Source organism: Hemitrygon akajei, chromosome 2 (genome assembly GCF_048418815.1).
Source record: "Hemitrygon akajei chromosome 2, sHemAka1.3, whole genome shotgun sequence".
Classification (NCBI taxonomy): Eukaryota; Metazoa; Chordata; class Chondrichthyes; order Myliobatiformes; family Dasyatidae; genus Hemitrygon; species Hemitrygon akajei.
This window is the reverse complement of record NC_133125.1, coordinates 66,971,388-66,986,585: the sequence shown is the minus strand read 5'-3', so window position 1 is coordinate 66,986,585 and position 15,198 is coordinate 66,971,388. Positions and strand designations below refer to the sequence as shown.

The 15,198-nt window shown below is 39.4% G+C and overlaps 1 protein-coding gene across 2 annotated transcripts in view; it reads right to left on the bottom strand.

The window, feature by feature from the left end:
• Window positions 1-543: 543 nt before the first annotated feature.
• tnksa (tankyrase, TRF1-interacting ankyrin-related ADP-ribose polymerase a) overlaps window positions 544-15,198 on the bottom strand; it is a 133,693-nt gene continuing 119,038 nt past the window's right edge. For both annotated transcript variants that reach the window (XM_073024327.1, XM_073024335.1), the window contains 3 exons: window positions 14,063-14,249; window positions 12,677-12,833; window positions 544-4,984 (listed from right to left, as the gene is read on the bottom strand). In XM_073024327.1, the coding sequence (XP_072880428.1) occupies window positions 4,898-4,984; window positions 12,677-12,833; window positions 14,063-14,249 (431 nt within the window). In that variant the 3' untranslated portion in view covers window positions 544-4,897. The remainder of the gene's footprint in view (window positions 4,985-12,676; window positions 12,834-14,062; window positions 14,250-15,198) is intronic.

Genomic DNA, 15,198 nt, shown 5'->3' with positions numbered 1-15,198 from the left:
CTCTGATATTCAATGTACCTATTGAGATTAATATAGGATTAATGTCAACAGCTGTTTGATAGTTGGTGCAGACATGGAAGATCAAATTGTTTTTCCTGCTGCCTTTCTCTAGAACTATTTCTTTGAATGAAAAATGGTCAGAAAACCTGAACTTTGGAGACAAAACAGGAGAATAAATTATACATCCTAAACTATTTAAATTTTTTTGACTTGCATCTTCTGTAAAGCTGAAAGAGTCATTTTATAAACTCATTGAGATAATAATCATATAACCAAAAATAAAATTCTATCCAGAGCTGTATCAGTCTTTCTGAAAGTTATGCAAGATTGTTCCTTAAATAAATTTGAACCTGAATTGTACATTTATATAATCAAAACTCACCTTCAAGAAAGTCAGCATCTGAAATGTACAGAAATCATGTGCAGTACTTCTGCATTGGGAAAATTAATTTGTATCTTAAATTTAAAAACATCTTGTTCAGAGGAAGATATACATTGGTACTTTTTATAAACTTCAGCGGAAAAAATGACAAAAAGTCAACGTTTCATCAAGTTGGCATCACTGCAGTTTATTAACAGTTACTTCAGTACCACGCACATCACAACTCAGTACATCTTTACAAGTCAAGCCTTACACACAGCTGTACACTCCAAATTATGAAAATAATCAGAAACTTAAATGAAAGGAGAAAGAAATATATCAATATTCCAATTACAATAAAAAGTTATTTATACCAATCAAGTTTACAACTTTCCCATCCTTGTTGGTGTAGACATATTCACATTTCCAACATTATTTTCACTGAAATTACTACCAATACATTTACAAACTAAAATACATATGTACAGTCTCCATTTTTTTATACGTACAATTTCAAGCCACTGGAAAAGTAAATGGCATCTATATCTATATTAAATTACTTAACACCCATTTCAAGTGTTTGCTGGCAAAAAACATTAGCACCTTATATTGACAAAATGTGCATATTAAAAATACCATAATTACAAAGTAAAATACAAAACAGAAGGTCACTTGATTTATCAAGTACAATACATAATACATTCTGTGACATATTGTAAATGGTAATCTAAAAATGTAATGATAAGGAAAAAACAAATTAATCTAAATTGGGGAAGAAGTTAAAATAAGGAAAAGAATGCATTTGAAATTTAGTTAGTGTTACAAATAAAGAATTTTTCCCCTTGTACTCCAACATATTGTTAAGTGACAACTATGTCAATTTACTAAAAGGGAGCTGAGCCATTAAGCCAACCTGTTTATAATTGTTAATTCTGTGGGATGTGCTTGGAGTGATTCAAATCTAGAAAGAATTCACAATCCATGTATTGAGCCATCAAACACACCATTTTACAGATTATTTAAAGGGTAGAAACACTTTATTTTCATATAATCTGGGAAGACCTTGATGTATTCGACAGGAAGCTATCTTATTTGTTAATTTTAAAGAAAAAATATGAAAGAAGCCTATATTTTAAAAGAACTTACAGCACTAATGAAATTACCTTTAAAATTTTTATTTAGCTTCAATTGTCTGTTAGTTGATGTAACCTTGCTTCTCAGCTGGAGGGTGGTAAAACTATAAGGAGTTAGGATCTGTGCCCATTGTCTTGTATAAAAGAGCATCTGCTGTCCATTCATTGCTAATTTCTTGTAAGCAAAAAATATTGCTACATGTGCAATCTCAATATTCCAAAACACAAGAGAAATGCTAAAACAAGAGGACTTGTTCTAAAATGTGATTATCTATGCAAAATATAAAATTAATAGATACACACTGTAGCATTAATCTTGAACAGTTAAATACAGGAATAAAATAATTGTGCAAATAAGGTCATCACACCAAAGCCATACTAGAGAAATGTTTGCTATAAAGCAAACTAAGGGGTAATTATTCATACTGTGAAATTTAGGCAGACTCCAAGAAATAAAGCTTATATCATACTTCCGACCACAAAGCAGGCAAGCTTTTCTTTTCAATGCTCATGTGGGCAATTTCATATCTAACAAGCTGGCTAAAGACTGAAACTGACTATATAATACTAAATAAAACAGATGGAAAACTAATACAAATAATGACATTGTCCAGAACTTTGTGAAGAGCATGAGTTTGAGAAGCACAATTTGGCTTTAGTTTTAAGAGCCAATCATAAATTGAGTATTGAAGGTAGCCATGAAACTTGGTGCAATGGCAGAGGTGTAGCTGGTCCTTCTGCACATCAGATGCAACAATCAGTATAATACTAATTATAAAATAAAACAAATCTGAGAACAAAAATGGCAAGGATAACAATGTGAAGTTTGCACAAAATAAATTTGACCTCATCACATAGCTTCACTGCAACAAGTTGCAACTGAAAGTCATTTTTCTGAAAAGAATTAGTCCTGAGTAGCATCATGACCTTGTGGAGTGATAGCATATTTAAATGAACATATTTCTTAGGGAACTGAATGTCAATCAATTACATCTGTTTAGTGTTTTTCCAACTATTAAAACTCATTAGTAGAAGCTCCCAGAAAGCAGAGATTTTCAAGAACAAAGTAGCCATCTACATCATCATCATTTGGCAGTTCATGTAATTCAATGTAAGGCTTGCTATAAATTTGAATTGAATATTATGAAATGTTATTAAATTTAGCATTTTTCAAATGCATTTCACATCAGGTCACACTGCTGACTTTCTCCCCCAAGTAAGTCACATTTAGAAGCTCAAAGTGAAACCTCTTCACAAATAAATCCCATCTTTTAGAGCTGCAGGTCATTAACAATTCTACCATTCTGATGCTGTTGAGGTTTTCTTGTTAATGACAAAACCAATCACAAGAGGATGGCGATGCCTATTACAAATATACAGAATTGTCAATAGATTGTGATTAATCCAATTACATGTTCAAGACTGTGAATATTAAAGTTGCGAAAATGCAAAAAGAGAAAAGTCATTTGCAATGACACCACTCCAAAGTGATTCAAAATGATTAAATCAACAGAATACACATAGTCAAGTATACATTTAGAGTCTGACACCACAACACAAGGCAGACTAGATAACAAGAAGCAAAATAGCAAAACACACTAAAAGCAGAGTGCAAAAACTAAGTAAAATATGACAACAGATAAAACATTCAACGACACAAAAATGTAAAGGCAAATTTGCTTACACACTGCAAGTAGCTAACAGTTTGAAGTGTACATGGACATCAACTCTGGTACATGTGGAATTAACAGAGAGACACAAATGGAAAATAAATCTGATCTGGACCACTGTACTTTTCCCTCCCTTCCAATATATATTTAATTGTTCCTTCTTAAAAAAAATATCAATTGGGTTCCTATAGTGCAGTGGGATATTAAATCTAAGTACGTGCACAGATAAACTATCAGCTAGATTCAAACAAGTAGCATATATCATAGAACCTGCTACATGAGATAATCTGCACTCTCAAAAACACTGAATTAATTCCAGTAAATTATGTATCACGTTCTAAATTACCTTCTTGTATTGCTTTAGAATGCTTTATTCCATTATGTTTCTGGAAATTTTGATATTATTCGACAGTGATGATTTTATCTTAGCCTAAGGTCAGAATGTGTGTCAGCAGCATTTTAACATCAGTATAACTCCATTTTAAGATTCATCATCTTAAAATGATGGAATACTACAATACTCCAACGATATCCTGTTTTCATGTTCACGGGTTTTATCATCCTAATAAAAGGTGCTAGAATAAATTACAGTCTTGCTACACACAACCATCTGAAAGTTTCATTCATAAAGCTCACAGGATTGTAGGATTTACAAGGTTTTACAAAGCCAGCTGGATTTTTCATTTGTAAATATTTAATACTCTTCGGCTGCAGTAGAAAATATCAAGTCAACTTTTGCTCCACATATTCATTTAAAAGACGATAAACAAGCTGAAAGTAACGAAGCATTAGTCTGCAACTCACTTCAATCTCTCAATACTGCTCATTAGCCACTGTTGGCACCTGCTGTTGGGTGACAATATTTACCCATGTAACCGAGATTAGCCATTAAACCAGAATTGTTTTAAACAATCAAATGCACATTTTTCATGTAAATTACATAGACTGTCAAAATTTTAATTCAGATTATATAAAAGTGCAAAACTTCCATTGTTTATCCAAACTAATTTTCAGAGCATCCAGTCTTTCAAGCTTGGTAAACCAAATGCTAATTTTGGAAGGCAAACCCATGAAAATTACTTTCTAGAAAATTCCAGTATGTAATTGAACTGACATGCAAATAAAGAGTGTTATGCAATGCAGTGAGCCATTGAGTTTTACCATCACTTATTTGACTGAAGCTGAATTACTACTGAATTACAGAATATTTTTATTTATTGGCTCTCATTAAGCAATTTAATCCTTTTATTAATTAGGCCACTCTGATTTTTTGTGGCTGGTTTTGTATTGACAAATCTCGTTATATCAGTTGGCTGGCTAAAAAGTAACTGACTACAGAACAAGTTTCATCAGTTGTAGTGGGAACTGTCACCATCAGACAAAGAAACCACTCAGAATTGCATTTTAAGCAGTACTTCAATGCTTTCAAATAACAGCACTTAGAAGGTTCAATTTATTTGAAAAAACAAAGTGAGAGAGTGAGGGATGAACAGCAGGGCAAAAATAAAACAAATACTTTGTAACAAAAGAAACAAGTAACAATTTTGGAAAGGAAGGGACACACAACCACGGATTCGGTGGTGATGTAAAATGTAGGTTTCCTTTGAGGGGGAAAAGAATTAGAAACTGAAACACCTGTATAATTTTTGAAGTTTCTCTCAAATAAATACTGTAACAGTCTAATGGAAAGGCATTCATCACAAGTTCATTTTGGTGCCAAGGTCTGACTTGTACTATGACTTCTGTTCACTTGCTGTTATCTGCTGTGATGGACTTTCTGGCTTCAGAATCTGGTACGTGATGAGGTATTCTGGATAGGCCTGGGTTAAGAAATGCAAATGTTACGATGACTCAAACACAAATGAACAAGAACAGTGCACAAGAAACTCAAAAACCTCATTTAATTAATTAAATCTAAGGCTGAATTTTTCTAAGAATACATCCAAATCTATCAAATAATGTTAAATGCGTTCAGGCAAGAACGCAATGTTAAAAATCTCCTAAGTGCCACTGTCAAGCAACCTAACTTTGTGATTAGTCTATGACAAACATTTCCTAAAGAGTGGGTGAACACAGTGGGAGCATTCACTTCAGAATAAACACTGTGAACACTAATAACATCTAGTTCTAACTAAGAGGGAAATGCTGACCAGAATACATGGAGGATTTATTCCTTGACTGATCTTTGGAAGACTCAGTTATAAATTCCGAAGACTACAATAACATCACTAACAAACACATGTCAACACTAACTGTGTCCCCAAGTCTAGAAGAGATCCACTGGAGACTAGTTATTACCCTAGTTACTATTCTGACCAAAATGTTACTAATAGGTGATGCTTAACTGTGATCTGTCACAGGACAATTAGTTTTGAGTATTTTTTATTGGGGAATTGAGTATTTCAGAGAGCGTTAGATCCATCTAAATCTGTTATCAATTCAAAGCCAAAAAATTCTTCACATAATAGATTGAATCATGATAGCTACAGTTGCAGGGTCCATAACTCTATTGACTTCAAAGGAATTTACAGTGCACAGATTTAGGAAATTAATTTTTTTTAATGATTTAATTGTTAGTTACATGTTTAACTGTTCCAGTTTCAGAAATATTTAAAAAGAATAAAAACTATTAAAGTGACACAGATTTCAATGGTGGCAAAGCTGTGCAGTTAAATTCTACAGGTTTTGGCTCGTAACTATGTAAAGGCCAGATGAAACTGCACCCAGGATAGGCATAAGTCACAACAACCTGCCTCACAAGAGGATCAAAAGCCACAATGTACTACATGAAATGTGCTAAAATCATAGTAAAATACTAGACATTCAACAGCCTTAAATCTGGCAGAGATTGCACTAAAACATTTCAAGATAGGGAAATGTCATATTGAAGTGTCTCATAAATTAAAACTTTTCACAACATGGGCTGATGTCACACTAAACTAGTTCCTGAAATCAATTAAAGTTGTACCACAGTCTGATGTGATAGGCAGAGATAATCAACCTAACTTATGAGCTCTACAGATGATATTAAACCACTATACTAGCTGGGTTAGGGCACAAAAATACCTCATCATTGTTAACGCCACGTTAAATTACTTCACATACTGGGTTAAAGACAAACTAATTACCTCACAAATTAGTAGTGGCAAAATTAAACAACCCACTGAAATGTAATAAAGTTAGTTTAAACATTCTTATTAGGTGGACTGAAGTCAGAAGGTGGACTATTACACAAAATGGAAATCATTAAATTCTCATCCATAAATTGCCAACAAGAAATGGGCAGAGATCACATCAAGTTATTATCTGAGAAGTCAAATTAAACAATCGTATAAGACAGGTAAACATCAAATAAATTGAGGCTAGTTATATTGTTACTAACTCAATAAAGGCGCACATCAATAAGCTACTTCAAAGGTTATGTCATCTTATGAGATGAGCTAAAAATGCACGATACTTCACAAGGTAGACTATGGTAACATTAAATTCTTATGTAGTGTTATGCCGTTGGCCCCCTCCTTTGTGAAAATCGCAAGAACTCTAGTTAAGGGGGGGGGTCAACTGACCCAAGAGAGAGAGACGTGCGGAAGACCACGTTCTCCCAAGAAGCAGAATAAAAGTGACTTTGACTATTGTCTCATGGAGACCACGTGAAAGGCCCTCGGGCAGGGTGGGCTGGTTGAGAGAGAGATCGCAATACCTGCAACCTGATTGACACCTGCGATCCCGTGAAGAAGTATAAAGGAGTGTCTGAGGGGAGGACCCTCAGACGCACCCAGATGCACCAAGGAAAACACATGAAGGAGAAACGCTAGAAATCCTGCGACAGCGTTTTAATAGCTACAGCCGGTGGTGGGGTTCGTGTGCGTCCTTCCCTTGCCTGGGATTGGCGACTTCACCACGGAAGACGGCCTAGCTACAGGGGAAGCCACAGATGAGAGTCCATTCCCCCAACGAGACTTCCGACTACCTCCTACAGGTTGGAAAACCTGTCGGGTAAATGCTTCATGTTCTCTGTCTTTCTAACAAAAGTGCACCAACGCGACATTTCCGCCGGCAACTAAGTGAAACTGCCGTGATCAAAAAGACTTTTAGATATCCAGCGAACAATATAAAATCTACATTACCCCTAGACGACGAGCGAGCTTGTGTTTTGAATGATTATTATTACACCGGTGTTTTAGATTGAGTTTTGACGATCTGAATGTTTTGTATTAACCATACGTTTGTGCCCTTGTTGAATAAAACGTTTGAAAATAGTAGCATCCGACTCAGCTGATCCATCTATCTTTGCTGGTAAGTTACCTGGTTACGGGGTTTTCGTAACAAGTGGGGTTCTTGTCCCGGATTTGAAACCAAACGGGAGGGTCAGTGAATCGGGCTGTAAGTCCAAACTTAAATCTGGTTACGCAGGTAGCCAGACGGGAAACCAGCAAAGATGGATGTGGAGGCATTTAGGAGAAACCCGACGGTAGAGGCGCTAGGGAAGGCTACAAAATCAGACTTGGTAAATTTGGCGCAGGCATTAGACCTCACAGTGGTGAAGCCAGCAATGAAAAAGCAGGAAGTGCGAAGGGTCATACAACAGCATTACGTTGGGAAGAAGGTGTTTGAAGCTGAGGATTTGGAAAATATTCCCGAAAGGAGATTAGTGAGTGGGACAAATCAGGCAGAGTTGGAGAAAGCAAGGCTGGAACATGAGTTTAAAATAAAGCAGCTAGAAGTAGAAGCAGCTGAGAAGGCTGCAGAGAGAGAAGCCGAGAGAGCTGATAGGGAAAAAGAAGCCGAGAGAGCTGAGAGGGAAAAAGAAGCCGAGAGAGCTGAGAGGGAAAAAGAAGCCGAGAGAGCTGAGAGGGAAAAAGAAGCCGAGAGAACCGCAAAGGAAAGGGCTGTGGAAAGAGAGCATGTGTTCAAACTAAAGCAGCTAGAAGCAGAAGAGAAAGAGAAACAAAGGAACCATGAATTGGAGCTGGACAGGCGAAAGCAAGAGCGAAGAACTCAAGGGGAAGAGAGAGAGGAGGGGTTTGATATTAGTCGGGCGTTGAGGTTGGTCCCCCCGTTCGAGGAGACGGATGTTGATAGTTATTTCTTGCTTTTTGAAAAGGTGGCAGGGAATCAGCAGTGGCCCAGAGAGCAATGGGTGGCGTTGTTACAAAGTGTGTTACGAGGAAAAGCACAGCGGGTATATACCGCGCTGCCCCCGGAAAGGGACGGAAATTATGCTCAAGTAAAGGAGGCCATTCTCCGAGGTTACGAGTTAGTACCTGAGGCGTATAGACAAAGGTTCCGAAATTTAAAAAGAGGGTGGAATCAAACGTATACCGAGCTAGCCCATGAGAAGGGTGTGCTCTTGGACCGTTGGTGCACAGCTGAAAAGGTAGCCGAGAACTATGGGCGTCTCAGGGAGTTAGTTTTGATTGAGGAATTTAAAGGTTGCGTTCCGGAAGAGATCCGAATGTATTTAAATGAGAGGACGAATCAGTCCATCTCAGAGATGGCTAGGCTCGCAGATGAATATGCCCTAACCCACAAGACAAAGTTTTCCTCGCCAAAAAGTTACCCGAGAGACCGTCGGAATGGTAGGGAAAGTCCGCCGGCTAAGGGAGAAACTCCGCCGGGAGCTAGCACAAAAAGTGAGGATAACAGACAGGAGACCTGGAGATCTCCTGGTTTAACCTGTTTTAATTGTGGGAAGGTGGGTCATATCGCATCAAACTGCTTTGCTCCGAGAAAGGAGCCAGAGAGGGAGAGAGCAGCGACCCCTATCGGGCGTGCAGTGGTAATCAGGAAGTTGACAAGAGGGCCCCAGGTAGATGGAGTACCGGAGGGGCGGGAGACATTTAGTTCCGAAGGAACCGTGTCTTTGAGGGAAGGGGACCCCCCCATCACCGTACGAATTTGGAGAGACACGGGGGCGGAACTATCGTTAATTAGCCGTAATGTGTTAAATTTCGGCCCTCGGACGGGGGAGGTTGCCCTGAGAGGAATCGGGAACCAGACCGCGGTCGTGCCTTTGCATAGGGTCTTTCTCGATTGCGAGTTGGTGTCGGGACCTGTGGAGCTAGGAGTCCTGCCGGAGTTACCGGGGGAGGGCGTGGACCTCCTGTTGGGTAATGACCTCGCGGGTGGGAAGATGGGAACCGCCCTGATAGTTGAGGCCCCGCCCATGGAGTCCCCGAGCTATCGCGCATGTGCGGTCACTCGCAGCCTGTCGAGAGCGGCGGCTGGGACAGCGCGCAGTTTGAAATTGGCCCAGACGTTTTTACCGACCCTACACCACGAGGGTTCAGAGGGTGGTAAAACGGAAGGTAGTAAAGTAAAAGGGGGTAAGGGCGAGGAGATAGCTCCCCCCTTAGTGAAGAGAAAGGTCCTAGAGGTAGGAAATAAAGATGAGAAACGAATAAAGCTATTAAAACGTCCAGAGTTGGACGTGGTTGATCTGTCTGGTTTGGCAGAATTGTTTGGAGAAGTTGAGAGTTCTAAAGATGTTCTCGATGGTCCCGAGAGTGAAATGAGGGCAGTCTTAGAGGAGAAGGGTATCCTTGCTGTGGAGAAGTCAGCTGACATGGCCGAGGAGGTTGTTTCAGCTCGCAGGGTTGCGCCTTCCCCAACAGGGGGCTGCCTGGAGAGTTACTGGAAGGAGGGGGGGACGTTAGAATTTGAAAAAGGTACGGTTGTTGAAAACCTGGAAGAGGCCAATGTCCCGTTTGAGTGTGTCCAAGATGGGGATACACATGGTGCTGAACCTAGTCACGGAACTCAAGGGAAAGGGGGAAGTGTAGTTCCCAAATTGAATGAAGAAAATTTAAAGGCTGGACTGATATCAAAAGCAGCAACCAGGCTACAGAGACAATGGCTTGGTACCACAAAGCCTGTGAATCAATTACAGGTTGAGTTGGAAGGTAAAGGGGCCCCACACGCTATTGTTATTCCAGAGTGTGGTGTGAAAAGGCAGAATTTGAAATGCTGTCTGAACAAAGCGAGATCGCTTGCGGATCTTAAATTGGAAACTAATAGCATGACGGGTCCTGAAGAGAAAAACGACAAATTGCCTAAAATTAAGGAATTGGGTGGTCTAAGTTTGGAACACGCTGATAAAATAACTCCTATGAAAGGAGCGGGCGAAAGCCTATTTCGCCAGGGTGCCCAAGATCGCCACGAGGGAATTAACCGGAAAAAAGGCGAGGGTTAATGGGGACGCGATTTTTAAAATAGCAGAAGCCGGTTTTAAGGGATTTTGACAAAGTATGTGAATAATAAAGACAACACCCATGGAAGCTTGACTGTTAAGTTTGAAAGTAGCATAAAAATTTGTCTTTTGCATGAACCTTTGTAGATGTATGTAAGCTAAGATCACACCTCCTTAGTTATGTTGCTGAAGAAAGCAAATAAATAAGGTGGTTATTGAGCTGAAGTTTGATGCTACCAGGCGTTAGTATGGCACATGAGGTTAAGGTATTAAAGAAAAGGGGCACTGTACTTGTTACCTGTTTAGATACTGACTTGAATGTATAACAGTAGTACTCTGTGAAGAGAAAAGCTTGTGTAGTATGTAGATTCAAAAAAAAAAATTCCTGCGTCAACCTGTTTTTAACCGCTGGTTAAAAACCCATTATGGGAGGAGGTGTTATGCCGTTGGCCCCCTCCTTTGTGAAAATCGCAAGAACTCTAGTTAAGGGGGGGGGGGGTCAACTGACCCAAGAGAGAGAGACGTGCAGAAGACCACGTTCTCCCAAGAAGCAGAATAAAAGTGACTTTGACTATTGTCTCATGGAGACCACGTGAAAGGCCCTCGGGCAGGATGGGCTGGTTGAGAGAGAGATCGCAATACCTGCAACCTGATTGACACCTGCGATCCCGTGAAGAAGTATAAAGGAGTGTCTGAGGGGAGGACCCTCAGACGCACCCAGATGCACCAAGGAAAACACACGAAGGAGAAACGCTAGAAATCCTGCGACAGCGTTTTAATAGCTACAGCCGGTGGTGGGGTTCGTGTGCGTCCTTCCCTTGCCTGGGATTGGCGACTTCACCACGGAAGACGGCCTAGCTACAGGGGAAGCCACAGATGAGAGTCCATTCCCCCAACGAGACTTCCGACTACCTCCTACAGGTTGGAAAACCTGTCGGGTAAATGCTTCATGTTCTCTGTCTTTCTAACAAAAGTGCACCAACGCGACATTTCCGCCGGCAACTAAGTGAAACTGCCGTGATCTAAAAGACTTTTAGATATCCAGCGAACGATATAAAATCTACATTACCCCTAGACGACGAGCGAGCTTGTGTTTTGAATGATTATTATTACACCGGTGTTTTAGATTGAGTTTTGACGATCTGAATGTTTTGTATTAACCATACGTTTGTGCCCTTGTTGAATAAAACGTTTGAAAATAGTAGCATCCGACTCAGCTGATCCATCTATCTTTGTTGGTAAGTTACCTGGTTACGGGGTTTTCGTAACAGTAGTAAGATGGCAGTTCATTAGACACATTTAATACAGATAGAGATATACTAAACTTTGTTATGAGATGGCTCAGCCTTAGAATGCTACTTGAGTTGGGCAAAGAACATATTAAATTAGATATGAAGCACAGTACAGGCCCTTATCCTTCTTCAGAGTCTCTACACGCTGCATCTACCTGTACATCAACTGCCCTATGCTCTGACCTATCACTATAATTCCCATCCCCCTGCCAAATGAGTTATAAAACACAACACTTCAAGTAAATTTGCCCTCAAGGGTATCAGTCCCCTTCAAGTTGAAGTGTAACCCATCCTTTTTGCACTGGTCATACCTTATCCAGAATGTATAGCAATTTCTCACCTACACATTCATCTAGCAAATCATCTTATTCTTACCCTCATTTGCACGTGGCACAGGCAGCAATCAGAGATTACTACACTTGAGGTCCTGATTTTCAGCTGCCCTCCTTATTCTCTCTTGAGGAACTCATGCCTTTTCCCAGCTACAGTATGCTGTTGGTACCAATGTGTACCACAACTTCTGGTTGCTCACCCTGCCTCCTCTGAATGCTGTGGACCCAATCCAAGACATCCCTAACCCCAGCACCAGGGAGGCAACATAACATTTAGGTGTCTCACATCCACAGAATCGGCTGTCTGCTCCCCTAACAACTGAATCCCCTATCACCACTGCATTCCTTTTCCCCCCAACTTCCCTTCTGAGCCACACAGCCAGCCTCAATGCCAGAGATCTGGTTGCTGCAATTTTCCCCTGGTAGGCTGCCCCCACCAGCAGTATCTAAAGTGGTATACTTGTAATGAAGAGGAATGGTTCAAGTACTCTGCACTGTCTGCCTATTCTCTTTTGCTCCCGACAGCCCACACAGCTACTTGCCCCCCGCAAAGTAGGGGTGACCACCCCTCTGTAGCTCTTAATATCTCCTCACTCTCCCATGTTGAACCAATTTTAATAGCCTTTTTTCTGGTATTCATTCACACATTTGAACATTTTAAATAGCTGGAGAGCATTCAATTTCCAAACAATTCAGTACCTGCTCTCCTCTATAGATAACATACTCTGCGTAAGCAAGTCCATTGACACTAGGTCTTCCAATCACAGAATGATGTCCTGGTGGGGCATGAGCCATCTTCATTGCACTGAACTGTAGAAATGACTTCCCAAGTGTAACTCTGCAGAAGAGCATCTGCCTGCAGTTGAAATAAAGTGCTTTTTGAAACAGATATACATGGGGAAAATTTTACATTATTCAACCATAGCAGACCTACCATATCCTTTCAGCATCATTTTCTAACATTACGCACATAATGTACGCAATACAATGACCAGAAATATACTTGCCTAACTTGAAATGAAACACAATTTGGGAAAGTTAAAAGAACTCGTACAGTAAAATGCTAATTAAAATTTAATCAAAGATAAGATGATGTGGGTGAGTGGGATTGAAGTATTTTTAATCTAGAATGTTAGATCAGAGGGAGGGGGTCAGCAGACATGCCGAGACAGCAGATGCAGAAATCCTAACTGCTATTTCCTTTTCCATATGGCTGACTATCCAGATAACAGAAAGCTTTTCTAATTACGTGTTTGTCACAGAGAAATGGATTATATCTGTGCCCAATAGAGACATCTACATGTTAACTAAGTGTAATTTAAAGTTGCATTGATATAAAGAATCAAAACAGGAACTGCTAGAAATAAAAAGCAGGCCCACCAATAGCTGAAAAAGGATAAAAGCAGGTATTTAACCATTAGTTTTTTGATTAACAAATAGAATGAGGAGGATCATATCAAAACCATGTCAGGTGTGGAGATGGTTTTGGATTATACTAAATTGTTTGGAACATAAACAGTTTACTGCCATTTAATTCCTCCAAGATGGAAAAGAAAAGGAAAACGTGGTCTCTCCACAAATTTTATTTTAATAAAAGATGCAACAAGAATTAAATTGTTGATGATGAATGTGTGGAGAGGAGACCCACTCGTTTCTCCTGAATAACTTAAACAAGCTAATTTCATAGAACGGGTTACAATTACTCTTGAATATTGTTATACCAGTTAATTTGTGATATATTTTGACTGCTTAATACAACAAACAAAAAATATTGATTGGAGTAACTATCTGAGTACACAACTTTGTGAGGATTGAGATCACAATCTTGTACTTCTGGCACATGACCGCAAGAAACTGTGGATACAGGTCAGCTAACCATGGAAACCAGCTTCCCCTTCATGGATTGTGTCTACACATCTCACTGCCTCAGTAAAACATCCAGCATAATCAAAGATCCCACCTACTCCAGACATTCTCAATGCACTATTGTAATGAATTGATCTGTAGGGATAATTTTCAAGACAAGTTTTTCACTGTACCTCAGTACATGTAGAGAGTTGAAACACTTACTGCACCAGTCTTTACCTGTGGCATATGTAACATGACCGATCCTTATGAGTTGGGCATCCAGTACCCCCTCCAATGCCATAGACATACTGATTGCTTTTTGAGGAATTCTCTGCAAAGTAAATTCCTGCACCAAACATCCCACCGATATAGGCATGCCTTTCATCAAACCCTTTATAAATGATAGCATTGATGAATGGAGAACCTGAAAAACAAATTCAAAATTAACTTTTGCTTAGTACGGACACTATTAAAATCCCAACAACAATGTAATAAAAAGTAATTTGTCCAGTCTGTTACCTATCCAGTACCTGCAGAGATGAAGTAACTGAATCAACAGTCGAAATATAAATAGATGAACAGAAAAACCAGGAACATAAGCACAGGCCGTTTTGCCCCCTGAATCTAGTCTGTCCTTCCAACAAAATCTTTGTTGACCTACTTCATATGCATTTATATCTCTTGAATCTTTTAATACCCATGAGCCCATCAGTTTAAACACAATAACCCTCTTCTCATTGTTACCATCAGGAAAGAGGTTCAGAAGCCAGAAGACACACTGAGCGATTCAGGAACAGCTTCGTCCCGCTGCCATTTTATTTCTAAATGGACACTGAACTCATAAATACTACCCCACTACTTATTTTTTTTCTTTTGCACTACTTATTTAACAGGCATATATATATATACTTAACAAAATTCAGTTTTTTCCCTCAATATTTATTAATCATGTATTTCATTGTACAGCTGCCATAAAGCTGAATTTCACAACAATGCCAGTGATACTAAACCTGATTCTTCTTCTGAATAACCTAGCCCCTGCAACCCTCCAGGGTAGAGAATTCTAAAGATTCACTCCCCACTAGGAAGAAATTTAACTCATCTCAACCTTTGCTCCTTTTTCTGATACTCTTAGTCCCTGATTACATAACCAGGGGAAATGTTATCCTGTCAATCCCTATAAACGTTCTAATACAGTCACTTCTTATTCATCTATACTCCAGAGAATAAAGGCCTAGTCTATTAAGTATTTTTATGATACACCCACTATAGTCGGTTGTGAGAACCCTTGCTGCATTTCTTCCAGGCACCAAGTAAATTCATTTTTAGTTATGATGGCCAAAACTGCACACAATGGTCTCACTAGGCCCTAT